At 47.4% G+C, this 27,163-nt stretch overlaps 1 protein-coding gene and 1 long non-coding RNA gene across 6 annotated transcripts in view; one reads left to right on the top strand and one right to left on the bottom strand.

Annotated features, from left to right (window-relative positions):
• LOC135400751 (brefeldin A-inhibited guanine nucleotide-exchange protein 3-like) overlaps window positions 1–20,146 on the top strand; it is a 65,096-nt gene extending 44,950 nt beyond the window's left edge. For all 5 annotated transcript variants that reach the window (XM_064632642.1, XM_064632644.1, XM_064632645.1 and 2 more), the window contains 7 exons: window positions 6,495–6,723; window positions 7,336–7,478; window positions 13,046–13,212; window positions 14,008–14,292; window positions 14,971–15,376; window positions 15,941–16,280; window positions 16,890–20,146. In XM_064632642.1, the coding sequence (XP_064488712.1) occupies window positions 6,495–6,723; window positions 7,336–7,478; window positions 13,046–13,212; window positions 14,008–14,292; window positions 14,971–15,376; window positions 15,941–16,280; window positions 16,890–17,144 (1,825 nt within the window). In that variant the 3' untranslated portion in view covers window positions 17,145–20,146. The remainder of the gene's footprint in view (window positions 1–6,494; window positions 6,724–7,335; window positions 7,479–13,045; window positions 13,213–14,007; window positions 14,293–14,970; window positions 15,377–15,940; window positions 16,281–16,889) is intronic.
• Window positions 3,474–5,891, bottom strand: LOC135400755 (uncharacterized). The gene is made up of 2 exons (XR_010424641.1): window positions 5,645–5,891; window positions 3,474–4,663 (listed from the first exon to the last, which is right to left on the bottom strand). It is a non-coding gene; the product is annotated as an uncharacterized LOC135400755 (long non-coding RNA).
• Window positions 20,147–27,163: the final 7,017 nt, after the last annotated feature.

Raw genomic sequence — 27,163 nt, 5'->3', positions numbered from 1 at the left:
GTAACCACGGCAAGTGGCTTTCGCTGCGACGCGTGGTGGTTGCATCGAGGGAAAGAATAGGATGAGGCGTACAGGTTGGGACAAAAGTTTACGGAACACGCGAGCGACGTACTTTTTCTTCGGTGCGACACCCTAGCGGCAGCCGGAAGCGGGTGAGTTCACCGTTTCGGTAGGATGGAAGGGTGCGCTGTGAGCGACACACAGCGGTAACTCGTACTTCCCAGGCACACCCAAGCGACCCTGGAGCGACCACTGCGTGTCGCTAACAGCGCATCGCGCATCCGTCCACCCCTCCGAAACAGTGAACTCACCCGCTTCCGGCAGCCGCTAGGGTGTCGCACCGAAGAAAAAGTACGTCGCTTCGCGTGTTCCGCAAACTTTTGTCCCAACCTGTACCATCGTTACGTACTCCAACTGTACTAAGATCTCCCCACACTTGTTAGAGTGTCCACCAGGGTTGCGGAATGGAGTCTCCCATTCCGTTCCAATTCCACTCCTTTCAATTCCTCGGAATGAAAGGGTATGGTCAATTCCCAATCCTGGAATGGCTTCGCAACCCAATTCCATTCCGTTAAATTCCCTCAAGAAAAGAAAAGGACCGGTAACCGTACAGGCAAGTCCAGCAGTGCTAGAGGAGATTGACATTACCAAGCACGGAAAAATCACAAAGACAAGGTTATTTCACTCTTGATCGTGTGCAGGTGCGGTGCAAAAGGCGCGACGGCAGAAACCAGCACGTTGGAACCAAAGCTGCGCCATTCCATTACAATTCCATTCCGGGCTCTGCTAAATCTGGAATGAATCCGGAATCATTCCAACTCCGGAGTGCCAACTCCGAAACCCTGGTGTCCACTATACCAGTTAGCGTTCATTAAGGGCAACCTCCATGGAGCGAATGTACAGCGAAAAAGCTGCGAACTTCGCTCAGCGTCGGACGCCCTGCGCGAGGCGTCAAAAATGTGAGCGTCCGCCGCCGATCTGCCCATGCCAGATATTTTCGCCCAGCGTCCGCGATTCCGGAAGCGTCAACTGCAGATGAACCAATCAAAGTGCACTTCCGCTACGAATCTACGCCAGATCGCCTGCACGTGGTCGTCTGCTCTCGTGAATCATCGTCGTCGTCCTCTTCTTGCAACTGGATGCTGTCGTCTGCTCGCTGTTTCGCCAACTGCATCGTTAGAACGTGAGGCAGTCTCTGCCAAGAAGCATGTGTGTTTTTCGCAGTAGTGAATATGCTTTTCGGTACGTTACTGGGCGCATCTTTTCAGACAGATGCTGGATTTAGTTGCAAAATTTGTGACATTAAATGCACTTTTTCGAGCAATTGATTTCACTAAGCTTTCACCTTATACCCTGGCAACAGTGACATCACAGCATGACTTCCCGACGCCGTCCGCTGGTTTTTCGCTCCATGGAGCTGGTGCCGGCGAACAACTGGCGGCGGAACACGCGTGGCAGTCTGCCGCGCGAACTTCGTTGCAAAAATTCGCTCCATGGAGGTTGCCCTTAAACTCGTTGGCGTGACGTCAGTGTACAGTAGTTAGTTATGCTTTAAAACCGATAAAAAAGCCCATGCCGGGAAACAAACAAAAGGACGTCACAACACACAGCAGAGACTGACGACCTCTTGAAGGTTACTCTTTTACACCGTCAAGCCTACCTAATGCATCTATGTTTTCGAATGCACAGGACTTATCAAGAGTGCCTCCTGTTAGCAACTTCCAAAAATTCCTCGACTGGATCGGTCAGCGGCAGTTTTAAGTCCTGTGCTTTCGAAAAGACAAAGGCACCATCATGCAGGTTTGAGGGTGTAAAAGGATGACCTTGGAGTACAGGGCGTTGCTGACTCAGGGTATTTAAGAAGCAGGTCTGTCAATAAAAATATTGTTCGCCAGTCCGTGCTACGTGTTGTGTCGTCCTTTTGTTTGTTTCCCGAAATGTCTTTTTTATCGGTTTGATAGTATGAAATACCGAGCAGCCCAATTTTTAACCATTTTAATTAGTTACGCCACTGAGCCATTCTTATGTCACATTATCACACTTATTTTCTCTTTTTCAATAAACTGTCTTCGCTGTATTTTTCAGTTGTCATGATGCACAATGTTTGGTTTGTACCTCGTGACAATTTTGGCAGCGCCGTTTCTCAAAACACTATTACGTTTTTATATTGTTACCGTATCGTCTTTCGTAACACACAGAGCATAGTTGGATATATCCGTCATTGCGTTGTCCTCGTGGAAGTCGGGCCACAGCAACAGCGTTTACTGATTTCCTATCTAGTATCGAACTTTGCTTCGATAAATGTTTTGCTTATACACAGGTTAGTGCCTCCGACTGTTACAATTTGTTTTCACCCATATACTCGTATCGTCTTCGAGTTAAAAGTTCGAGTGTACCTTTTGTGCAACACTACGTATACCATGTCTGCAAACGTCACAAAATTTAACGCGCATGTTACGCTTCCGCGTAACATGCGCGCCACTAGTCGATCCGTTTGAACCCGCTACGTTGCTACAAAATCTGTCTTGAAGGGACACAATACGAATCCAGCAGCGAAAAACAATCGTGCCCCGATCTGTGGGCATCGCGGAGTGACCACCTTGGTGAACATCATCAACACCATGGGCAGCCGAGACCACCGAGAGGGTGGACTCCTCGCCTTTCTGCGGAGCACCCCAGGGCTACAGGCACGCTTCTAACCTACCTACGACCCAACAGTCTTCCTTGTTTGCAACTGTGTCCTGCGGCACTTTGGAGGATGCATGCCATGCGTCCTCCAAAGTGCCGCAGGACACAGCACGAATTCTCCGTACTTTGACATGTGTCCTCTTCTGTTGCCACTGTCCTGACTAGTGTTGCATACCAAGTGATCGTAGTCATTTGCATGCCGCGGAACAGGACCTGCTTGCCCTCCAGACTAGTTACTAAATAAGGTAGCTTATTTAGTGACTACTCCAGACTGGGTCTTCGTGTGACTAGGAGCGCGTTTTTTTTTTCTGTTTCTTTTGAGCAACTTGCTGTCGTTACGGCATGCAGACCGCTCAACATCAATGTCACTCCACTCCAGGCGAGAGCTTGGCGTCGGAAGGCATTGCGCACATCCCGCAAACTCAGCGGGTTGGTGCTGGCGCTGTCCCTCACGATACGGAAGTGACGACAGTACTTTGCTAGAGTTCGGGTCGAATCCAGGCTTTCTCTGCGGAGAAAGAACGAGCGCTTCGTCGCCATAAGCTATCGCATACATAAACTCAATGCCACCTAGATGAACAAAGCCTGATCTCTTAAACGACGTCACGTAGGCTGCCAATCGCGGCCATCTTTTGTGGCCGTTACTGTGGAGACAAGCCACCATTAGCCGTAGGGGCGGTAACTGGAAACCACAAAAAGCCAGTCCTAGAAATCATCTGCAGTGACTATGCAGCGATATATATACGAAAACAACCACTGTTGTATACACGCGAAATGCTGACACATTTCTCCTTAATATCAGCATTATATTAATATAAAGAATCACACGTGTTTTTCTTTTCCTCTAAAATAAGACAGTCACGCACGCCTCGAGCGTCCTGCAGAATACACAGCGTCACGTTGCGTTGTTGATGGTAGATGGCAAATCAACGGTGTCTACACACATGCTGCGTATCACAAAAGTACCGTCATGCTTCAGCGCTATGGGGTACACGGATTATCTCTCTGAAATAGAGATGGTAAAGGAGACAGCTCAATGTCGCCGTTCGCGGAACACAACTGCGTCATCCGTTGCCGCGTAGAAGGCCTACACGGAGAAACCCGGTGAACTTCTGCAACCTGCGTAGCCAATCCTTTGGCGCCATTTCTGTCGATCTTACCGGATTCTCGTATCGACTCAATATCGTCCTCGCTACTGCTAGAGCCCAGCGAAGATAACGTCGCAAGCTCTAGATCTCTCAAGTCTATCACCGTGTCCGGCGTCTTAGGCGTGGGAGAACCGAGGAACGTTAAGTAGGTGTCATAAACCTGCGCCGGCTTCGAACCAATGTCCCCTACACCATGATGTACGTTTGGGGCATCGCCGAGGTGTTCGTTGGAAATCAGTTTAGAGTGTGTGAGCTCATAATCCGGGTTGTCCCCCAGCGGTGACGCGGCCGTCCTCTGCTCCGGTGACAGGCATCTCTCCGGACCGTTCGATGACGAGGCGGCAGAAGGATCGGCCAGCCTGTGTGGTGCAAGAAGGGTGCAGGGACGGTACAGGAAGCAGGAAAGCGAATCGCACGGAGTGTAGAGAGGAGTCTCTGGTCGAGAAGACTGCTTGGGGGGAGACGGGATCTTTGAGGGGACGCAGGTCTCGCAGCTCGTCAGCGAGTCCTCGCTGTCTTCGGAGCTGAGGAAGTCTTCGGGTTGTGTGTCTTCGGACGGAGGGAAAAGGATGGACACGAGGGATGCCAAAGCGATGGCGATTAGGATGACGAACATGACAATTGATTCTGCCTTGAAGCTGAGGACAGCCACGGCAGCGAGAGATACGTAGACACAGCAGACCAGGGTTATGGTCCAGAATCGGGATTTCCCTTTCGGAGACATGAGGGCCGGACTTCGATGTCGAGAGGGACAACTTTCGTGAAGGATTCGAGCGTAAAAGAACGTCGTTCCGATGTGTGGCCTCTGATTTTGCTGAAGGCTCTACCTAGGTGAGGGCAAAGAGCAAATAAGAGTAACCACATGTTATCGAACAAGAATTCACACATATTAACGAACAAGATCAAATAAGTGTTGACCGCGACGTAACAATATGTAGTTGCTCCGTGCGGCTGTACCATGTTGGATTAACGCGTTTTAGGAGAGCGACCCTCCTCGGTATAGGCTCAGTCGGCAACGTATTGGCTTGCTGAGCTCAAGATCGCGGGTTGAAACCCGACCGAAGACAGTTGCTGGGGAGCTAAACATTGCTTCCAGCTCCGTGTGTCGGTGATTTCCGGCGCACGTCAAAAGAACCACAGGTTGTGGAAATTATCCGCTGTCCAATACTTTGCTGCACGTGCAACATGTCGCCGTACGAGGCAGGCAAACCTAACGTGTAACACCGCGGCACCATTATTATTATTATTATTATTATTATTATTATTATTATTATTATTATTATTATTATTATTATTATTATTACTAATTTATTATTATAAATTATATATTATATTATTATTAACGTAGAACTTTCACGATAACGTTTCCGAAAGCATAAGCCAATCGCCTGATTACTTTGGAGAGCTGACGTCACGTTGCTGATATTTGATTGACTGACAGAGATACGGAGTCGCAATCGGAGGGCGCTTACGATTCTCTATATCTCAAATAACCAGGTACTCGAGTGCTTCGGAGTCTTAAAAACCACCCAGATGAAGCAAAGTCTTTGCACAATAACCTTCCCGATTGCACTGAAAATCGTGCACTGAAGTAATATTTACTTGATTTCAATTACTTTTAATTTATCCTAATGAAATGCTAAAGAACGAAAATATCGAAAAAGTAAAAAGAGAAAAGCACCGCGATTGTTCTTGTCCGGACGTTAGCTCTGTTTTTGTTCTTCGACGTTCCTTAAACTAAAGTTTCGCAAAAAAGCCAGGTTGTAGAAATCAAACTCACTGTTACAACTATATTCGTGAATACTCACGTATTTGAGAATCGGCTATGAGATGCAGCAGTCGAAATCCGAGCATGGGGATGTATTTTTCACGAGCAGCACAGAAGTGTCCGTACTCTGGAACAGTCGTAGAACAGCGCCCTGCACCAGCCTGATCATCCGATGCTCTTCAGATGCGGGCGAATGGAACGCTGTTGAGCGCTTCTTCATGCGGAGATTTGAAATTTTGCCCGTCGTACTGGTCCAGCATTCGATCTTCTTCTTCTTCAATGATAGGTTGACAGCGTCACTGCTCATAACCGTAGTCTGCGGGAGCTCACATTCTGTGTTAAGCCTGGTCCGCACTGTTGCGTCACACGTACATTGAACACGGCTTTTGTCAACGTAATTTTCGTTTCAAATGTTTCATGAATGTATTGCTACTGAGGCTTCTAGAAATACACGCTTGATACGCGTAGTTTTGAGGATGATGTATCTCCACTTGTCTTGTCCCCCTGTCCCCCACTCCTTCCTGCTGTCCTCTCTCCATCTCTCCACGTGTGTATGTCGCTCATAGCCACAGTTGCTTCGCAGCGCCAACATGAAAAAATAAAATAAAAAAAACCTCCGCTTGTCACTCTATGCCAAAGTAATCCTGAGCAAAGGTGCAAAATTTCTCTCGCAGAATAGCCCACAAAACATATTTATAAGAACAAACGGATAATAAGCCGTGCAGTAAGCTTAGCGACGAACACGTCCGACGTGGTACTTCCTTAGAGCGCAAACTTTCGCGTATTTGTGGACGACACTGCTGAGAACTGATGCCTTTCAACTCCGTGCGCACAGTTCTGAACATATTACCATAGCGCAAATTAATGGTGCGGTGTTCGCTTCCCCTAAGGCATCTCCTAGTATGTGGTGGACCCTCCATGGACAGCAACTTGTGGCGTGTGGCGTCCGGTTGCCTGCGCCGCGCGTCAATGATCACGCTACATGCTCTGCAGCAGTTAATGGTGAGCTTCCACGCCGACTCCCACAACTTCTACGGCGACGTGGGCCAGGTCAAAGTGGCCGTCAGGAAGGATTGTACCTTGCAAGAGGCTGAGCGCTTGCGTCAACTTTCGCAACAGGTTTGTCCGCTTTGCTTTGTGTGTTACAGAATATGGCTATGTTACAGAGATAGTTGTTACCATGTTGACTTTCGGTTTGTGAAACAATCTTAACAGCGTTTTCTAGCACTTTTCAAACAACGTAGGAGTGAAAAAACGCTGAAAATGCTCCACTGTGCAAGGAGAGAGTCCTTCAGGTCAATCCCTATAAAGCTTCTCAAGAAAGCTGCCCATCCAGAAATACCTTGCAGACTATGTTCATAGATTCATGTGTCGAGTTTTGCGTGCTTACTTTAGTTTTGATCGGAATGTTAAGACATGGTATGACATGGTATCCACTGCCTTACGAAGACGCTTGGGTGACTTTGAAGGTCTCATTACGACAGAACGTCAGACGCATGCCTCTTGACACGTAAATTATCAAGCACGGCGATGAGTCGTGGCTGTTCGCTTTCTCATGGTCGCAGAAGAGACGTTTTAGCTCTTATTCGACGTTTGTATGGCACTTTGGTGCAATAGTAAACACATTGAAACTGATCAGGGTCAGACTACGAGCTAGGGTTTCCATTATTGTCGTAACCATTCGTCTGAAGCGCGTCACTGTACTGTTGCAGCACTATAAGCATGTTTCAGGTGTTCCTGTTGGACGTGCAGCGTGTGACCAGTGCCACAAAGAAAGCGGAAGTTGCGTCAGGTATTGAAGACGACCGATCCTACATATTCCTCCTCCACCCGCCTGAGGCCGCCACCAGCGACACTGATGGATGTACGATACGGTACGTTGCCTTGTGAAGATAGTACACAGTGTGATGTGAAATGAAATTTCACAGTGCGTCACGCACCTATACGCGCGGGCTATAAAACGGTCGTCGGGGCAGTATCCGTTTGCGGAGCTGTTCGCGGGAAGATTTTTTCTAAAATATTTTACGTGATTTTATGATCGGTCATAGATCGAACGTTGCTGTCCTGTTAGTGATGTAGTGCTGAAGGGGCATACTTTTGTCGTGGCTTGAACAGGCCGAAACTTTGGGTTGCGTGTCTTTATACGGGCTCTGTGGTCGGGACACGAGAATGAAGAAGGCATCGTGCGCTTCTAACGCTACCTGGTCTCTGATGGCCAGTCATGCGAACATGGCCTCCCACTGGAATATAACACGTTTGTCCTTATTGCGCACGTCCTTGTAAATGTTCTGGTGAGACTTATGTGTGCCCATGATAGCCAGGCGCATAAGTGTGATTTGTAGTCTGTGAACAGACCATGCAGAGACTACAAATGGTCGCAGCCACTGCGGGAATTCTGGGGAGGTGTCGTTCTAATTCCAGCTGACTAGTATGTACGCAGTAAACGATTCCAGCGGTAGTAGCTGAGGTAGCGTTAAACGCTTGCGGAGACAACCGAGAGCACGTCCGGTTACGTTGCGGTTCCCTGAAGAGACGTCCGTATAGCTCCGATATCTCTGCGACTGCAGAACCCTTCGAAGCATCTTTGAGTGCACAAGAGTGCATTGAACTCGGGAGGACAGTAGCTACCCTTATTGAGAATTAATTTAGAATGCAGTATGAAGACGAGTAGCAGAGTGCTGTGCAAAGACATCTGGCATGACCGAAGTTCCGTAAATCGACTTTACATGCACAGGGCTGCCATCCCTTGTGTTGCTAGTGTAAGAAGGGGGTGTAAGAGCTTAGGGGAGTAGTAGTGCTAGTGAATGAATTTAATCGGCCGATGCTTCCTCGAATGTCAGCGCAAGCTGTGCTGGACGATGCTAATGATACTACGCTGATGAAGAAGAAGGTATTTTGTCTCCTCCTTCTTCCTCACCCAGTAGTAGTGTTCAACATAAGAATTGCATTTTGAAACCTCGCCCTAAAGTTTTTCCCATTGGCTGAAATAATTAGCTGCTCCACTCTACGTGGCGACAAGTAGTGCACAGACACCAAAACTACGCCTGGTAGTCAAATTTTTCCGCTGGAGTTACTCTGTTAGAGGGACTACATCTCATGCTGTTCTTACTTTGAACACGGGTATATTCATGACTGAAACTTTGCTACTTGTCTACTAACACAGAAAAAAAAACGGTTGTATAGAGTGTCATTTTCTAAAACTGAGTGTATTATTTCCTTTCAAAACCACGTAGCGCACGACAAGCGACTTTGGCTCCGGCCCCCTGCTCTATGGGTGAAAGTACTTAGAAATACAAATGAAAATGAATAGCAAAGTCTACTCACGTGCGTACTCAAGTTCTGTGCTGTCCTCAAAGCCCGCTTAATAGTGCAAAAAGACACACACGACTCAGAATCAGAGGCGAACTTCAGCGTTGGCTGATTACGTTTTTCACGCCATAGCTCTTATCTCTTCCTTTCTTAACTCGCATTTTACATCTCTCTCTTTTCTAACGCGCCTGTTCTCCTCTAATGCGACTTTGATGGCATGTCCCAACATCCTGCCTTCAGGAATCTTCCCATAGGAGTGCTGGACGGCTGTTTGGCTGCGTAAGGTACACGTGTAAAATTTTTCCCCCTCTTGCGTTTTTCGAGGAGCGTGACGGCCCCGCGTCATTTATGCGTCGTTTCATTAATGACCACCAGGGGGTTTGTCCTTCAGTAATTAGCGTCAGGTAATGACGTGTCGAGCAATTCTTTTTCGTCCGCTGACTTTTTTATGAGGACGCGCCTGCTATGGAATACAGGGTTGCGACTTTTTTTCAGCATCAATAACGGAGGTCTCTTCAGTCCTATCAGTTTCGTTGGCCATGCAGGTTGTTCATTGGCCTCACGACGTTATGGTTTCTGTTGACTTTCTTCTTCCATTCGTCGATGAACTTTTGACAACCTGTTACTGCCTGCTGGATTTCGCTCGCAGTATGTCTTTGGGCAGACCACAACGGCTGCAACCCCGCGTTGTCCTACTCGGTTTAACGATCCCGACGAGTGCCACTTGAAATACGACGACGATGACAATGACGATGATGATGACGGAATACAAGGGGACGTATAGGCCAACTTAGCGCGGGACCGAGTACTCCAGCACGGTTATCTAAGAGCACATGACTAGTAACAATTACTGAACGCGACGTCCTCTTGTGAATGGCCTTAAAGGAGCAATCTAGAGGCCCACAACTTTGTTTCTGTTTTTGGTCAGTATGGAATCTTAGACGGCCGAAAAACAGTTTTCCCACAATTAGTGCAACCGTAGAGAAATTGGGACGCCTGCAATAGCTCCCCGAACCTCCCGTGCGCGAAACACCCTCCTTCGCCTTCACGATAGGCACGTGATGAGCGCCACCACGCGCGTCACTATGTGACGCAAGTGGTGAGGACGCTCCTCATTGGACCTGGGATCACATGATCGAGGTGAGCAACACAGCGCAGGCCGAAGCGTCTGCTAGCGCTTCGGAGACGCCATGCGTTCTCCGGCTACGTGATGTCCGAAACGGAGGGTTTGAAGGCTGTCCACGACACAACCACGATTTTTTGGGACCGCGGACACCACGGGAAGAACGAGTGGTGCAGCCCGAAATTAAATGCGCTTGTACAGCGAAAACCCCGTGCTCCCCGACAGTGTGCAGCCTGTCCGACCGTTTTCACCGCGCAGTTGGTTCAGTGGCTAACAGGTGGCGCCACAATACCGCCATCGCTTGGTTTCTGCTACTCTGAATTCTGAGATTCCACAGAAGCCACGGATATATTACTCTTGTGATCGTAACCTTATTTTCTCCGGGTGCATATATGCTTTGTTTTTTTTTGTTAGAAAACGTGATATAAATCATATAAAGAATAGAAGTCAACAAGAAACAGCTCGCAATGTTCGTAGCAGACGGTTTTTCCTACGAACGAATGAGGGGCTCTCTACCACAAACGTCACAGTAGAGTGGGTGTGGTCTGCAGTTGGAGCGCTCGGGCCTGTCACCGCGGCAGCGATTTTCCAAATTAATTGCGCTGTGGTGAAACAACTTTGGACAGAAATATTTTGTGGGGATGCTTTTCACATACTTCTTTACAAGATGACAGCAGTTTTTGGCCATGTTAGATACCACTTCAATGCTCCTTTAAGAAGAGATTAGTGAAGTGTGCTATCTGACGACGGCGAGTAGGCCCGCTCGCGACACCTTAACGACGGCAACAGGGTCTGCTGTAGATGATTCTGTCCAGGATGAGCACCAGCCGGCTTGCAATGACAGCGATCACAATCTGCCAAAATATAGTGCGCACCCTCTTTCACGCCGCTGGCTGAGCGTATCTCTGGCCGGCCTCGATGGCTCGGTAACGTGTTGGCTTGCTGGGCTCAAGATCGCGGGTTCAATCCCGCGGCCGAGGACGGCAGCAATGTAGGGGAGGTAAACATTGCTTCCAGCACCGTGTGTCGGAGATTTCCGCCGCACGTCAAAAGAACCAGGGTGTCGGAGCGAACCGAAAACCGGAACCGAAAACCGAAAAAAAAAACCGCTATTTTGGTGCGAACCGGAACGGAATCGAAACCGTATACATTTTTTTCGCTCAGGAGGGAAACCGAAAAATAATTTAACGGTTTTCGGTCCAAGAAAAAACTTCGCCGGTTTGGACTACGGATAGGCGAATGAGACGTCATGTGCTCTGAAGTCTTGTCATGGATACTATACGAGGGTTACGGTTACGATGGAATGTATGTCCGTATAGTATGACCCTTAGGCTCCCTTTGTAATGGTTTATCGTTCGCGCACGCACACAGACTTCGAGGTACATGTGACTCTCTAGCAATGTGCCGTAGTGTTCGTTTTAATTTGATCCCCCCAAACTCTCCTCAACTAAACAACAAGGGGGCTGCATAACAGCTTCTTTATCGGTAATGTCGCGCAACGCGTCCCTTGTTTGAGAGCAGCTAAGTTGAATACATTTACGTATACGCGAGGGCAAGCCCGTGCAAAGTGGCAACTCTTTTGTGGACAGGACACCAAGAAAATAAAACGGAGCCGTCGAGGCGTTTGTGAGTGAAGGTGTTCCTCGATTTGCGTCGTACTCGTGCGGTGGTGCTTGCTGGCTAGACAGTAGCAACAGACATTCGGATGGGACGCAATTGCTCCAACCCAGCAAGAAAGTACTTTATGTATGACATCACGACAAACAAGTCAGTTTGTAGCATGCGCTTCAAGAAATGAGAAAGCCCATTTGAACAGACAGTAACCTACAGGAACCAGGAGCTACTAATTTCACAGCTGTCTATTAATATTAAATACCATGTATGCTGAATAAACGGGTTTACATTTTGCAACATTGATTTTTTCTGTGGGGATGAGTATTCCCAGCAGAAGCGGAACCGGTTAAAAACCGGTATGAACCGTTATTTTTTTGCTCCGGAGCAGAACCGGTACCGCATCGTTTACGATGTAACCGGAACGAAAACCGGAACGAAAAACGTTTCGGTTCGACACCCTCAAAAGAACCCCAGGTGGTCGGAATTATCAGCAGTCCTACCCTACGGTACGTGCAACATGTCGCCACACATACAAGCAGGCAAACATTGCGTGTAATACACGCTACCAATACCAGATATTGGCATATCTGTGTGGCAGCAGCACCTGTCTTATGCAGAAACGCATTTGCGAATGGGACATGCAACCGGAGCCGACGATGCACCTGACAGCTTTCGGCCACGTTGTACTGCCATGCATCCATCGCTTTGAAAAGAGGGCAGTTTACGACAGGTAGTCAGCGAACTCACACCTCTCTGATTACTTGTCAGGTGCCCTACCTATTACATTAAGGTGGCAGTTTGTCTTTACATCGCATTTTTCGCAATTTTCTTTGATCCACTTTAAAGGGCAAGCTCACTCCCTACCATAATGAAAACAGATATTTGTGGTAGAAGCACTTGACTCCAAGAGAACTCACCTACTAGTCGTTTCGCTCGAAATTGACACATTTCCGGAGTTATCCGTATTTTGTTGTGAGAGCCGGCAGCGGGCCCGATCTCGCGAGGTGGATCCCGAGAGGTGGACCAATAAGGCGAATCTCCTCATCAGATCGCGTGATTTTTCCTGTGACGTTCCGCCAGGATGGTCACGTGCGAGCGTCCTCCCCCGCGCCTTCTCATGATTTTTCCGCAACGGGGGAAGAATTGCGCGACAGGAACTACCATAGGGAACCGTTTACAGAGTTGAGGTCACGTGGTCCACTGGTAAGCCATGTCGTCATAAGAACGCCCTCATATGTCGTCACAATGTCGTCACACTGACATCGCGCGTGCCTCTCGCTCGGAATTTCAGCGAATTCCCGCGAACTCTCGTTACTTGGAATGGATAGTTACTTGACTCTCCTGTCTAACAAATTTGTAAGTGAATCCACGCATCCCTTCTTGTTACCTTTACAGCGTTCCTTTCCGTACTCTGGTGGTGAGCTTGCTTTCGCATCAAATCCTACTCCAGACGCTCGCTACTGTACTTCTAGAAGGAACGCGCTTCAAGCTGCCGACTTTAGCAATTGTGCTAAGCTTTGGTGACACTGCGCCAAAGGACAGCTCCGAGTTCAGGTTGGCAGGTCAGTCATTGTCTCTGCTTTACCCTTTTTTGGATCAATGTCCTCCGCATCCCAATCTCCCCTCAAATTCGGTTTCTGAGCACGAAGTCACAAGTGGTTTTGCCTAAAGTCAGAAACGCTGAACATATGGGACGAGAAGGCAAGCTAGCTGGTGTGAACTTGAAGAGGGAAGCATATCGTCGAGACTGAGGAACTGGGAAGAGGAATGGGGAAGACAAGAGCGGTGTCGAAGAAGGCAGGACGTCTTGTCTTGGCCCGTCTTGTCTTCCCCTTCCTCTTTCTAGTTTCGCAGACTTTTCTTCATACAAATTTTTATCACCCCATTGACTGCAACTTGTCTCCCTTTCCGGCAGGCAGACCGCCTTTTTCGTAAACGCCACGCCATTGACGGAAGTTACGACGCCCGCCATACCAGTGCTGTTTGTTTGTTTGTTTGGGTGTGTGTTTGTTGTCTGCTATGTTCCTACCAGTGCTATTTTGAACAGAGCGGAAGAGATACAGTACATTAACTTGGGGGAACACTATGCGTCCGCTGCATGTTCCAGGTTTTATATGGATGATGGGTGGTGGTGGTGATAGAACTGCTTGCCGTAGTCGACCGCGCTCAGGCGGGCAACGTCACGACTATCGCAACGGGGGGATCGTGCGTCCTGGGCCGACTTCACTGGGAACTGTGCGGATATTTGTCTGTCTATATTGATATTCATGAGACGGCCGCGATGTCCTCCTATCATAGCCGCCTTTTGAACTCGTCGCTTAGGTCGTCGTAGCTCACTCAGAAAACATTCTTTCCAGGACAGTTAAAGGCTATTCCGGAACCACAACTGCGGTCCATCCTCGAATGCTTGGACGAGTCTTTTGCAGCAGCATCAGAATTCGACAAACGTCCGGGCCTCAAGTTCCTTGTGCAAAAAGTGGCAAAAGCCCAAGTGGCTGCAAACCTATTCAAACAAGCCGCAGTTAGCTGGGCGATTCACGCAATTGTGCTCCTTGAACTGTGCCTGCGAGCTGAAACCCTCGCAGACTTATCTATAAAGAGGGTCAACGTCCTGGCCGCCTGCAACGGTTTACCCGATCCAGGTAAGGCTAGCGTCGTCATTGATATCCAGGATTCCTATTGGGCTATTTTAGGCAGTCGAGAAATATCTGCAGGCCTGGAAACAAACTGCTAACTAATGTGGCTTGAAGTAACAGTCTCAGGTCATTCACTGACATTTCGAACAGAGCCTGTTCTTGTACGGGGCCCTGTCCCAAAAAACAGTCTATGTTCGAAATATCGGCGTCTCCCAACCCGAGGTTTTTGCTTTAATCTGCCTTCACCGGATCGTCGGGTTTTCCAAATTTCGACAATTCTAACTAACGCAGTCATGAAACATGAAAACGATTAGGAGCAACTGAGGTTTATTTGATTTTATCCCCTCACCGCGGGCTCCTTGACAGTGTTTCTTCTATTTTTTTTGTTTCCCAATTTCGACGTATCTAACGCAGTCAATCGAGAATTTTGTATTTTGGTATCAGAGGCAGCAGGGGCTGGAACGTGAAGTCTCCAACGATACATCTCCCTCAAACGAAAAAAAAAAAAAAAAAAGAAAAGAAAAAGAACATGAGAAAGAAATAAGTTCTTCTAAAGAAGTTGCAAAGTTTCACCAAAATTAGCTAAAAAGCCTTTCTCGATCTTGTTACCCCAACTAAAAGACCCTCAAAGACTTTGCTTCTCTTCTAAATAACTACAGCATTATGCGTTATATGGTTACGTAGACCACGCACCGGTCAAGAGCCCTCAAGATACTGCGAAGAGGAACAGTACTTCTCCAGGAGCCGATGATGTCGAGACTGGAGCTCACGTGAAGGGTCACAGTGAGGATTGTCAAGCGGAACTGTCTGCTCTCTCTGAGGGATCGTCGAGCTGCAAACATGCTACGGGCGTTGTGTCGCATACAGTTGCTCACAGTGATGAGAAAGTGCCCTTGAACCCGTACCGCCGCCTCAAGTGTTTGTTCGAAGACTTGTGCTCTCATTATGTGCAGCTCGCCGCGTCAGAGGATAATGCCGTGCCGTGTGGCACGTCCATCGTAGACGAAGTAGGGGACCAGCCTATATTTTTTCTTATCGCACAACCTGACATCCTGCCGGAGATCTTGCCACCGAAGAAGGACCAGATGAGGTACGTTAAAAGATGCTGACCAGTCTTGACGAGTGATGATAAATAACAACTTTATTGTGAGGTGGTGAATGGGTAGTTTATCGCCAGGGGCGATACTGTACCCAGTTGTTGGTGGTGATGTGGGGACAACAACAACATAGATGAATGGATGATGATGTGGGATGTTTCCCTGCGTTGAGTGCAGGACCCTACCCCATGCGGGGAATGAAATAAAGAGCCCCTTCACAATAAGGATCGAAGTCCTATGGCGAGTGATGATACGATGTACGCCCCAGCTTAAAATCCTGTGTAGTATAATGAATCAATTTATCAATAGTATCAACTCATAATTTATCAATCTAATGATAAATGAATCCAGAGAGAGTATACCATTTAGCCCATTGCTCCGTGCGTTTGGGTGGACTTTGCAGAATGGCGGACACCTGTATAGGCGCAGCGCCACAAGAACGATGTAGATGAATGAGCGAATGTTTAAGAATAAAGAGAGCGAGAGTGAAAGAAAGAAAAATAATAGAATCAGAAATGAATGAAACTTACGGTCAACGTGCAACTGGGATCTTGCAGAAGTGACAGCGTTGCGAGTGGGCCACCCGCGAGCGAAGGTGGTGTTCTGTGTGGTAGGACAGACAGTTCCGATTCGTCGGATGAGGAGGATGAAGCTGCAGACGAAGGGGACAAGGTGTACTCCGTTGTGACGCAACGTGCTATCGACTCTATGGTCTCGGAGTACAAGAAGCGCAAGACGCAGCATGTCATGCCGCCCCCAACAGCATCACTTTCCGGGCACCACGATCCGAAGACTCGAAGGAAGAAATCAAGTTCCGCGAGTCTCAGGGAAGGACCGCCAGGGTCGCCGCCTTTGCCGAAGGAGGTAGAATCACAACGCAGGAATTCGATCATGAAAGTAAGTTTAGTTTTGGGTGAAAAAAAACTAAACAAAAACAATCATCTGTTATAGCTGTGCAGGATTGGAACCCGATTTCGTCGCTTGTCTGTAGGAGGTTGCATTGCTGTAGACAGCATATACTCTTTTATTCAGCTGCCTTGTGCTGTACAATCATGCATGTCTGTGATTACATGCGCTTGTGCCCTTTGAAATGATTTGCTTTCCACTCCCTCTTTATGTAGGTCATAAACTCATAATGTTACCCTAGAAGCTTTTGTGCGTTTTTGCGACATGGCCGAAAGAGAGAGAGAGAGAGAGAGAGCGAGAGGTCAAAATACATTTGTCGCAGCTGAGACTCGTTTACGTTCAGAATATATTTAATAACCAGTTCGAAGAATTCAAATACAGTTAAAAAAAAAAAAACACACAGTCGTGCAATAAAAAACACAAAGCATTACATGCCCAAAACGTAGCTCAGAGCTCTGCGCAAAGTAGACGCAAAGGTATGTGGGGCTCAACTCAAGGGAGCCATTTACACGAGAGGGACACTGGGCCACGAGTCACTTGTACCATTGTTTACGCTCACTCCTCACAAGTTCTCTTGTAACTCTCTCCCATTTGCCGCAGGACGCAGAAGCACATATTCAGGTCTGGTCTCAACTCACCAGAGCAGTGCTGGAGCTTCACTTGTCCCTTCCGGAATCAGAGTTCCTGTCCATGGTACCAGTCTTCTATTCTGGCGTGGAGACGCTAATCGCTGGACACTGCTCCGACATGGACCTTCGCCTTATCACGGCCGACTGGTTTCGCAGGGTAGCGCTTGCCTTGGGCTTCTCCGGTTCGGGAGGAACCGCAGCAGAAGCACGACACCTAAGCGCATGATGCAGTTCCCGAGAACTATACAGCGTTGTCTTTGGTCGTTCGCAGGGACCCATATAGTTCCCTATCCATTGTTCGGTATTCTACGTGTGTGCCTTTTTGAGGCGTTACAGGGCCGATTTCTTTTTACCTGCCCTTATTTTTTGACTATATCCTGCCCATGTATTGAACATTACGAGATCCAGTACTTCAGCGCCCGCGCACGTACATGGAGCTACCGAAATGACTTGGACCACATGAACGTGATGTTTGTGCATAATGTCTGGGCCGTGCCTGTGTACAGGATTTAGATTGTAAACTCAGCCCTCGGTTCTGGCATTTTCTGTTTTCTATAAATGCACCTGTATATCTGTGTTTCGCTATTAGTGTACCCCTCATGCTTCCACTGGTCTATGACTTGCAGGTGGCGCCGTGCGTTGTAGCACTCTGCCGGGGTATGGTAGCTGGTGGGTACTCGGAACTAGTACCGTCATGTTAAGAATAAAGTGGTACTCTCTAGAGTCCTCAGTAGAGGTAGCTCCAAGAAAGGCTGAGGTCATTTATGTACATCGTAATTTATGAAGCACTGGGATTGTGAAATGTCAGAAACTACATTGCACCACTCTGGAAGCGGGACACTTTTTACACTGTCGGCATCATTTTTCATTTACGAACACTTTGCGCCCTTCAGTTGCGCTTATAAAGATGGGCCACCACGTAAAACATCATCGACAAAACGTTCTGCTCTCCCTAACCATCATTATCGGGCACAAACACAACGACTCAAATAGGCGACGAAACTGATAAAAAGAATGCAGTGCTCCTTTGATGCCTGAAGAAACATCTCCCATGCATAACGTATTCTATGGATATGTGTTAGGCCTGCTTGGCTTTTCGGGACTTTCTACGAAGAATCTCTGTGTTGCCATCTGTATAGAAGCGTCCTTTCTGCGTTGCCGACGACCGCGCTCCGCCTCAGCCCTATTAGCTATAATTGAATCTGATTTTCGGAAACGGGCGAACCACACGCCCCAGACTAGTCCCAGAATGAAAGCAAGCGCGCACCAAGTCAGCTCTCCGTAGATGTGCATCCCAGGAGCTTTGACGTCACCGGACCTTTAGCTAATGACATTGGGATCCGTACGAGAGAGGGAGCAACGGGGAGTGGGAATCAAGAGAGCAACGGGGGAGAGGCGAAGCCGATGCTGGAATACGTGCGCTGTGGGAGAGGACACTGCCTGTGGTTTGATGTAAGGGATGGTGGCCTCGCCACGTCACGCGAAAGCACTCGAACTCCAAAGTCACTCGTATCGTTAGAATGCATTCTGCACTTAAAACACGAGAGGTATATAAAAAAATAGCGGTCTCCCTGCTGATGCAACCAGGACTAAAGCGATAGCAATCGTTGAACTGCCAAGAAAATCCGGGGATAATTTTCTATTGCGCGTAATGGTTTGCAGATATTGGTCAAATGTATTGAGCAGAACTGCAATGAGTTATGTTTTAATGCTAGAGAGGATAACGGCGACCTTGGGTTTGGTGCAAAAAAATAAGATCCACTGACCCGAATTAGAGGATAACTTTTTTATTCAGGCCGATCTTGTTTGTTTGTCTGTTCGTTGTGTACACGCGGGTTTAGCATATTCATAGTAATGGGTTATTGTGCTGAAATACGTTATATAATCCGTGCACTTCAGCGTGGTCAGTCCTCTGCAAACAGTATCAGTGTGTGTCAAGCTCACAATCGAACTCAAAGTCGATTGTCGTGCCGTTGCCGGTGGTAGGCACCTCGAGTGAATGGTGCATAAATCACAGTACATTATTATTATTTTTTTGTCGTGTATTTCGAGAGCCATTGATTTTAATGATCTGAAACAGTCATGAAACCTGTACGACAGGCCTGTCTGGATTTATTGCAACGCGTAGACAACGGCCACCAACATGGGAAGTCCGAGAACGACCCCTGCCATAAACGCTTCTGCGCCTACAGTCCCCGTGATGCCAAGAATCGTTCGGGTTGGGTTTTCGGCGCAGACCACAGTAATTTCTGAGGAGGCAGCACAATAATGCTATCGCGTTAAAAGCCGACTTCGTTGTGGTCGCCTGCTAAGTATTCTCAGAAAAAAAAAGAAAAGAAAAGAACGACAGATGGCGTAGTTGAGATTTTACGGGATTCGTACCATCGAAATTGGGCATTTGATAGGAGTAAGAAGTAGCGGGATGAGCCAATTTGTTCCTTCGTTCTTTCGTGCGTTTTTTTAAATTTTTATGGTAAAATATTAAACTTTGTCTGAGAGGAACGTAAAAAGGACACCGGTTCGAGTGCAACAAAAAATAGACAATCTGGGACGCAAGAAGCGCTTTGTGAGCATTACCCAAGGCAGCACATGTAGTAGAGATCTCGCACATGTAGTAGAGATACGTTGCATTGCCTTATTATAGGCAGCATTTATTGTGACCGGGGCCACCTTAGAAGTAGCATTTAGCTTCTACTTGATGCGCAAGGCACGACAATCGCGAATCCCTTCTTCTTGCAGGTAACCCAGACCAACGGTGAAACCTTTTTAGTGCGCTTAGTGTTGCCTTGTATTTAATCGAAGGCTTCACTCACGTGAACATCCAGGGATGGTGCTGGGACGATGTTTACATGACTATCTGACCTAATCTTCTCATGCATATACCAGCAATTATTTGCAGAGTGCTGTTCCTTGTAGAACGTAACTCATGGTCTAACTTACTGTGCTATGCAGTACGATAACGTGTGCATCATGCATTTCGTGCCATACTACTGTGCTAAACAGTTACTAATTCTGCGCCTCTACAGTTATGACGCTGAAATGATCATTGTCCTGACGGCTTTCCTTGTGTTCCATGCCGTTTGTGTTCAATCCAGATTACAGTACCTAACACGGATGTATATTAACTGCAGCACCAGTGGTAGGCTACATTGTCGCTCTTGATGAATATTGTACTTTATGAGCATGGGTGTTGGTATTATTATGGTGGTGATAAATTGTTGTTTACAATATTGTGCCTATGACGCTGCTTTCATCACGTTATCACACCATAAGGATTGAGTTAGGACAGTTAAAGCAGTGACGTGGGTAAGTTGATACATTTTGAACAGGGGGGAAAAAGCGCGAAACACTGGACAGAGAGAAGATACACGTACACACGAGTGCTGTGTGTGTACGTGTCTCTAGTCCTTGTACTGTTTTTTGTTTTTTTTTCATCTCCTGTGTAAGAGCTAGGACAACATGCAGTAGACCTCCGATACAACTAAATCTCTCTCTCTCTCTCTTTTATGTAAGCGCGTGAACTAAGAAGAAAGAAAGAAAAGTAAGACACGGGGAGCTGCCGACGTCACACGACGAGATCTGGACATCCGTCCCTGCTATTGTCAAGGAGCATTGAGGTGGCATTTAACATGGCTCGTAAACCTCTTTAAAGCTGGTCATCAGCCGTCATCTGTATATTCGCTGTTCGGTGTGTTGTCACTATCACTTTCACTATCTGTCACTATCGCGATATGTTGTCACTAGTCAAGTTTACGAAGACTCTCGGAAACAGCAGCCTCGGACGGACGTCCAGACTTCCTCGCGTGACGTCTGCAGCTCCCCTAGCCTTTCATTACTTTCCTTTGTTCTCAGCTCACGCGTTGCTTATACTGGCTTCATTTGCGCCGGTCTACGTCAGGTGCCTCATGATTGCCCATCCCAGCGGGATAACTGACGTCACTATATACGTTCTCCTACCCTCGTTCTCTTACACACTCTTTCAAAGAGAGGAGGATTCTTGAAAGGCCGATTAACCGGTTAAGTTATACAATCATGAAACAGAACTTGACTGCAATAACGCACTCCAGACGGGTCATCATGACTTGGTTCTCAGGTTTGTTGAAAACTGGAGACGTACGTCTTTGTATTGTATCGCCTACTGTAGGGGTCGTACGCCTCTGTGTGAAACTTGAGCTGTTGCGTTAATTGTCACAAAAAGGCATGCGTCCCGCGCTTTCTTACAAATCAGATGTGATAACGACTTCGTTCTGTGCAACGATTGGCCTTCAGAGTGTGACGTGGTAAAGTTCTGTGTTAAAATGACCCGGGTTCGAATCCGGGAGCCGGCTGTGCTGCCTGGGTGTTTTCCCTGGTTTTTCCTCAGACGCTTTAAAACAAATGTCGGCACAGTTCCCTGTAAAGTCTGCCCAGGACGCACGGTCCCCCCTTGCGATGGTCGTGACGTTGCCCGCCTGAGCGTGACCGAGTACGGCAAGCAGTCCCACCACCATCTTTGTTAAGAGACATACCAAGTAAACCTTTTTGTTTTTGTTTTTACTTCCTCTCCACTCGTCAGCAATTCTTCTCATTTTCTCTGGGATCTTGTTTGTTCTACGGCCTTCGTTAGTGGACGCTAAAATAAATGGCTGTACCGGAATTCCGAGCGTGACTAGACCCATAGTCGAGAGAGCATCTTCTGTTTTTTACTCCCTTATTTTCGTATACGTTGGTGTTTGGGGGGGGGGGCACCAAAGGCAATCGCAAGAATGAAGTGTGGGAAAGGATGACATGACGGGGGCGAGGTAATCGAAAGCAGGCTACCCGATTTAATTATTCGTGTCGCTACAGGGAAAGTGCCTTGATTAACAGTGCTTCTTGTTGCATCATGTATGGTTCTTGCAGGTTCGGGAATGCAGGAGAAAACGAACATGGGACCTCGTTCTTTTTTTTCGTTTTTTTTTTCCTTCTTTTTTTTTTCTTCCAGAGATAGCGGTGAGGTATCACGGTGCGATAAGCGTGTTGACGATTTTGTAACACGGGCGACGGCTTGTGTCACGGGCTTTCTGATTTTTATGATTTTATAAATTAATTCGATCATTTACTTTTTTTTTTAAACCAATGGCATACGCAAGCAGTGCCCCTGCGGAACTATAGCCAGATTCACACTGCTGCGTTTACGGTTGCGCTTACGTGTTACGTCCGCTGACAGCGAATGATTGCAACGGAACATCTTTCGGGATGGAACGAAGGTACACGTAAGACGCCGTACGCAACGCTAAACGCTGTAATGTGAATCATTGGCCCGGATTGTTGGACAGCTCCGTATTGAGCACTCGACTTTGTGCAGGAGAGCTGAAAGTGTGTTGAGCTGACCGTTTTCGTCACTGCTTTCTTTCCTCAATAGCGAAAAAGAAATAGGAAATAGTTGTTTGTGTACCCCGATGATGATGACGATATCGAGGATGATGTGATCAAGAACCGAGAACATTCTGGGCAAATTTTTCCAGAAAGAGGCATAGAAAAGAGCCAGTGAATGACAATTTGCATCCATGTTTCGTTGCGTACAGCTTCGTGGCCAGATGGGAGTTTGGGGTGTTCAAACGCCCCCCCCCCCCCGAAACCGTACCTTTGTGGAGAGGGAAACGAGGGTGAAATCCTCCTTCCCCATGTAAAGTTCCCATAGAATCCCCTCCTGAAATATTTTTCTGGCCATACGCTACTTATGCGCCAAGAGAACCTGAATCATCATCATCATTATCATCACCACCACCACCATACGCTACTGGTTACGTATTAAGAACGCTGCCATTGGGTACAACAAACTTTCCAGCAGGGATGGGCATAAATACATTTTTTGAGTATTTAAATATAAATACAAAATACTTTGTTGAAAGGGGTATATAAATACTCTTCATAAATGCTTTTCAACATGAGTATTTAAATACAAAATATAAGTACAGTGTTTAAATACCGTAACTACTACCATAAATACTGTGGGGAGAATGTCATCTGGAATTACAGAAGTATAACGATGATCACAACAACGAATCAGCAACGAACAATAACATTTATTTGTTAAATAATCCTGGCGGTTTTAGTATTAGAAGTTTCTCGAAGACTGCATCATTTAGGCATCTTCTGTTCGGCCGTACAATGGGATTCGCAAAGGAGAACAGCATCTCCACAGGTGCCGATGAACAAATGCTTGTATTAAATTTGACGAGGATGCTTTGTACAACAAGGTAATTGGGTAGTCGCGACCGTTGTCCGCAACAACAATGAGAAACTTGCCCCTAAAATGGTTTCTCACATGCGCATGCTAGCGCAAACACGGCATAAATGCGCCCCAAACTCACGCTTCTTAACGAAAAGTCACATGCAAGGCAACTTTAAGATACGAGGCAGTATATACTGTATTTAGGAGTATATATAAAGTATTTACAAGAATAAATACCGGAAAATTGGTATTTAAGTATAATTATAAATACATTTTTCGAGTCTGAATTTAAATAAAAAATACATGTCTTTATATTTTAAATCGTATTTTAGTTACAATGTATTTAAATACTGCCCATCCCTGCTTTCCAGGTACATAACCGATAAGGGATGGCCTTCAAAAGTATACTCACAGCCCACGCCTCTGTTTGTTGTTGTTGCGTGTGACTGGTCGGGTACTGATAGGATTTCGAAAAAAAAAAAAAAAATAACGAACAGAAATGTGTGTGTTGCACACGGACTAAGTGTTCTGGCGCCACAACTGGTCGCTGGTGCGTATGAAACGCTCTAATGAATACGTCGTTACATCTAACAACTTACCGCAGAGGATATACATGGTCGGCACCAGTAAACATCTCGCAGTCCCTCTGCAGCTTCACTATGCGCTATTTAACTGTAAACAGCCGCCATCTTGCTTCGCGATGTCAATCGGTCGCGCTCGCCGAATAAAACGAAACGACTCAGCGCGAGTGGGTCGTTCGTACCAAACCGCGCGCCGAACGACTCGCGCGCAGATTCGTAATGCGCATGCGCGACACTTGAAACGGTCGTTTCGTTCATGCGAAAGCGACTCGTTCACGACGGGTCTCAAAACAATACGCTAGGAGTCCTTCTTCTGAAGTCCACTGAAGCCCTACGGTTCCTGCCACGCTCGGCTCGGCTACCCGATCCTATACCTGCTGTCAGCAGGCCACTGCTGCTGGAAATGTTCCCGGTGTTCCTGCCTTGCCCGTTGTGCTCTTGGCACGTGCCTTTTTTTCCCTTGTCGTCATCGTCGTCTTCCCACATAAATAACACCACATCGTCACACAGTCAATCAGATATCAGTAACGTGATGTTAGCCACTGCAAAGGAATCCGGCGACTGGCTTATCATGTTTTCGTAAACGTTATCAAACTCCCGTCCCGACATCCGTCTGAGAAACCGTTCCGCCACAATCTCTCCTTCCACCGCGGGTGTGACGCCGTAACTTGCTATCTCTTCGTGCTTGCTGATAAGAACGCATGCTCAGTGCAGCCATGAATGACTCTCCGCATTTGAACAACATCCAGGAACGGGACAGAACCAGCGGAGGAAAACGACATTGCAAGACGCTGTGATTCGGCGTGTCTCCTCCACTCTGTTTCGGTTAGTGTGGTACTAAGGCTATAGTCGTGAAGCAAACTGGAGTTGACAGTGACCTTTGTACTTATGAGGTGTACGGTTTGAGTTTCACGACGTGTCCTGCAATAGAGTGCGCATGTGAAATGGATTCAGTGTGCTGTTTTGAAGAAAGTGAGAGATGCCGTAGTTGCATCGGAAATTTGAATGCCCGACGAGAGCTGGCATGCAGAAGAGCATCTAATAACAGCTACCTTTGCGGAGTGCATAAAGTGTAGTGAACGCCATGCCGGTGAGTACAGGAGCGAGAATTTCGGTAATAGTTTCTGTCGCAACGTAAAAGCCATAGTCATAGCCAAAAAGCCGTAGCCATAGCCACCAAATACGTCTCACCAGTGGCATATGGCCGAGTGGACAAAACCATCCGCTCGTTGGCGGTTACATCAGGGCTGCGCTGCGGACTGGAAAGGTGGTGGGTTCAGGTCTCAACAACCCTGCGGCGTCTCTCATTTTCAGACTCAGTTGTCCCGCGGCGTAAGGTAACGATATACCGTTATTTGTTTGTTGCTCGTATTTCCCACAACGTTTCCTGAGGAAAAACAGATACTATACATAACTTGTCTCGCGAGCTTCCGCAAATTCGAGAGACCTGTTCGCGTGTGTGTCAGTATGAAGGGTGAGGCGTGTCTAAGTTTAATTTGGCGCGTACACAAACGACACTGAAATGATGAATTGCTTGTTGTATTAACTCGCCATGAAGGTAATGCTTCTGTTTCTTACTGCTTTAGTTTTGAGTAATTCCCTTGGTCCATCGAGAGTCGAACTTATGCAGCGCTAGACCATTCTACGTTTCCCTCTCCCCCAGGCGAGATTAATCAAAGCTTTGGCAAGTGCTTGGCCAACGAGCTCGTTTCTTGATACGGATCTGTACCCTGGCCGACGGCTTTCCAATCCCCGCTCTGCCTATCACTATGCAACGCTGCGCCAACGTTGGATGGCCGAAAGAGTCGTTGGCCAACTGTCATCCGACCTTTTGTCAACCATCGGCCATTGCTTGCTTGGGATATCCTTCCTGCTGTCTTTTCTTCGTCTGTATGTCGCTCATAGCCACAGTAGTTTCTTGGCGCTTCGAGGCGTACTGTTTTCTGCTTCGCAGATCACCATCGTCCGCAGGTACAGCTGGAAGCACAGTTAAGTTGAACGCACCTCCGACCTGTGGAGCATGAAGAGAGCCACCCTAGCGGCACTTAGGCGAAATGAAGGGAACGAGTGTTTCGACTGGACCACTTGTGCTGTGGGAGTGTCCGCCTTGCCATGAGCTGTTGACTTGGCATTGCATTACCATTGCATCCTTGCGATATCGGCCAGCATATACCTCTACATAATTGCCGCAAAACCAAACAAACGTCGCGATGATAACAATAGCTGACGGTAACGCGATGCCGAGTCAACAGCTCATGGCAAGGCGGACACCCTCGCAGTACAACTGGGACAGTCGAAACACTCTTTTCCTTTATTTCTCGTAAGCGCTGCTAGGATGGCACTCAAGGGTGGCGTTCAAGTTAACTCTGCTTGGAGCTGTACTAAGTGCCACGATGAAGCGTAAAGTGCATTACTCCCCCTACGGCTTTTATTTGACACATAACGTGGGGCTCGGCAGCATAAACAGCCTGCGCATGCTTTAGATTTTCTAATTCCTATGAAACAACAACAACCTTATTTTAAGATGCTGAATGGGGAGTTTCATCGTCAGGCGACATTCTACCCCAATGCTGGTGGTGATGTGGGGAATGAAATAATGAGCCCCTTCAATAAAGGATCGATGTCCTGTTGTGTCTAAAAAGGTCAAAAGGGCTTTGAGCGCAGAGCGTTGGTGGGCTGGATTCGGCAAGGCTAAGCTAAATGAAATCCTACATATATTTTGCACCCTGGAAAAGACGAAGTGCTAGGGTACTATGGTCGGCTGATTTGGGATGGGCAACCGAGATGTGTCCCATGAACCTGCTTCTACCGGTATGCTACTTCTTCCTTCTGCGTATACATATTCCAGTTCTATCACGAAACAATTAAACTGCGTCAAAGTGCACGCTACAAAAGTTCCCCGACTCCATTTTTGTTCTTCGGATTATGTTGGTGTTGTTCCGCTGCAAGGAACGCGCAACGAACGCGCGTCAGTTTGCTATCACTGTGAAAACGACGGTGTGACGATGGTGGTTACGATTCCGGCTTGCCGTTGTTGGCCTCACCCAAGGAAGTTATATGCCATATCTTCTGGAGTGGCGATCCTTCATACGAGCCATTGCGAGCAGGTGAAGCCGGCGGCCATATTGGAACGGGCAAAAACTGACACCGCCAGTATATGGTTGCGCGCAAAGTTTACCTTTTTTGTAGCAGCTGCGTCTTGGGGGAAAACCGATAAAAATAATCAGTTCGTCTGACGTATGTCTTTATGAGATCTGAATCTTAGATTTGTTAGGTGATGATCGCACTTGCCAGGGGATTATGAGTGTTTTATTCAGCGACTTCCAATTGTATTTCACGCTCCATTTCAATGGGACACATGGTCCGAACGCCCTTTTTCATAAATTATTTTGCATCTTAGCACAGAAGCACACATTCTAGAGTTACCTTTGTCAGTAAGTGTTTATTGATTGGCTTTTTTTTTCCTGC

This window comes from Ornithodoros turicata, chromosome 7, assembly GCF_037126465.1.
Source record: "Ornithodoros turicata isolate Travis chromosome 7, ASM3712646v1, whole genome shotgun sequence".
NCBI classification, from domain to species: Eukaryota; Metazoa; Arthropoda; class Arachnida; order Ixodida; family Argasidae; genus Ornithodoros; species Ornithodoros turicata.
This window is presented reverse-complemented; position numbering and strand designations above follow the sequence as displayed.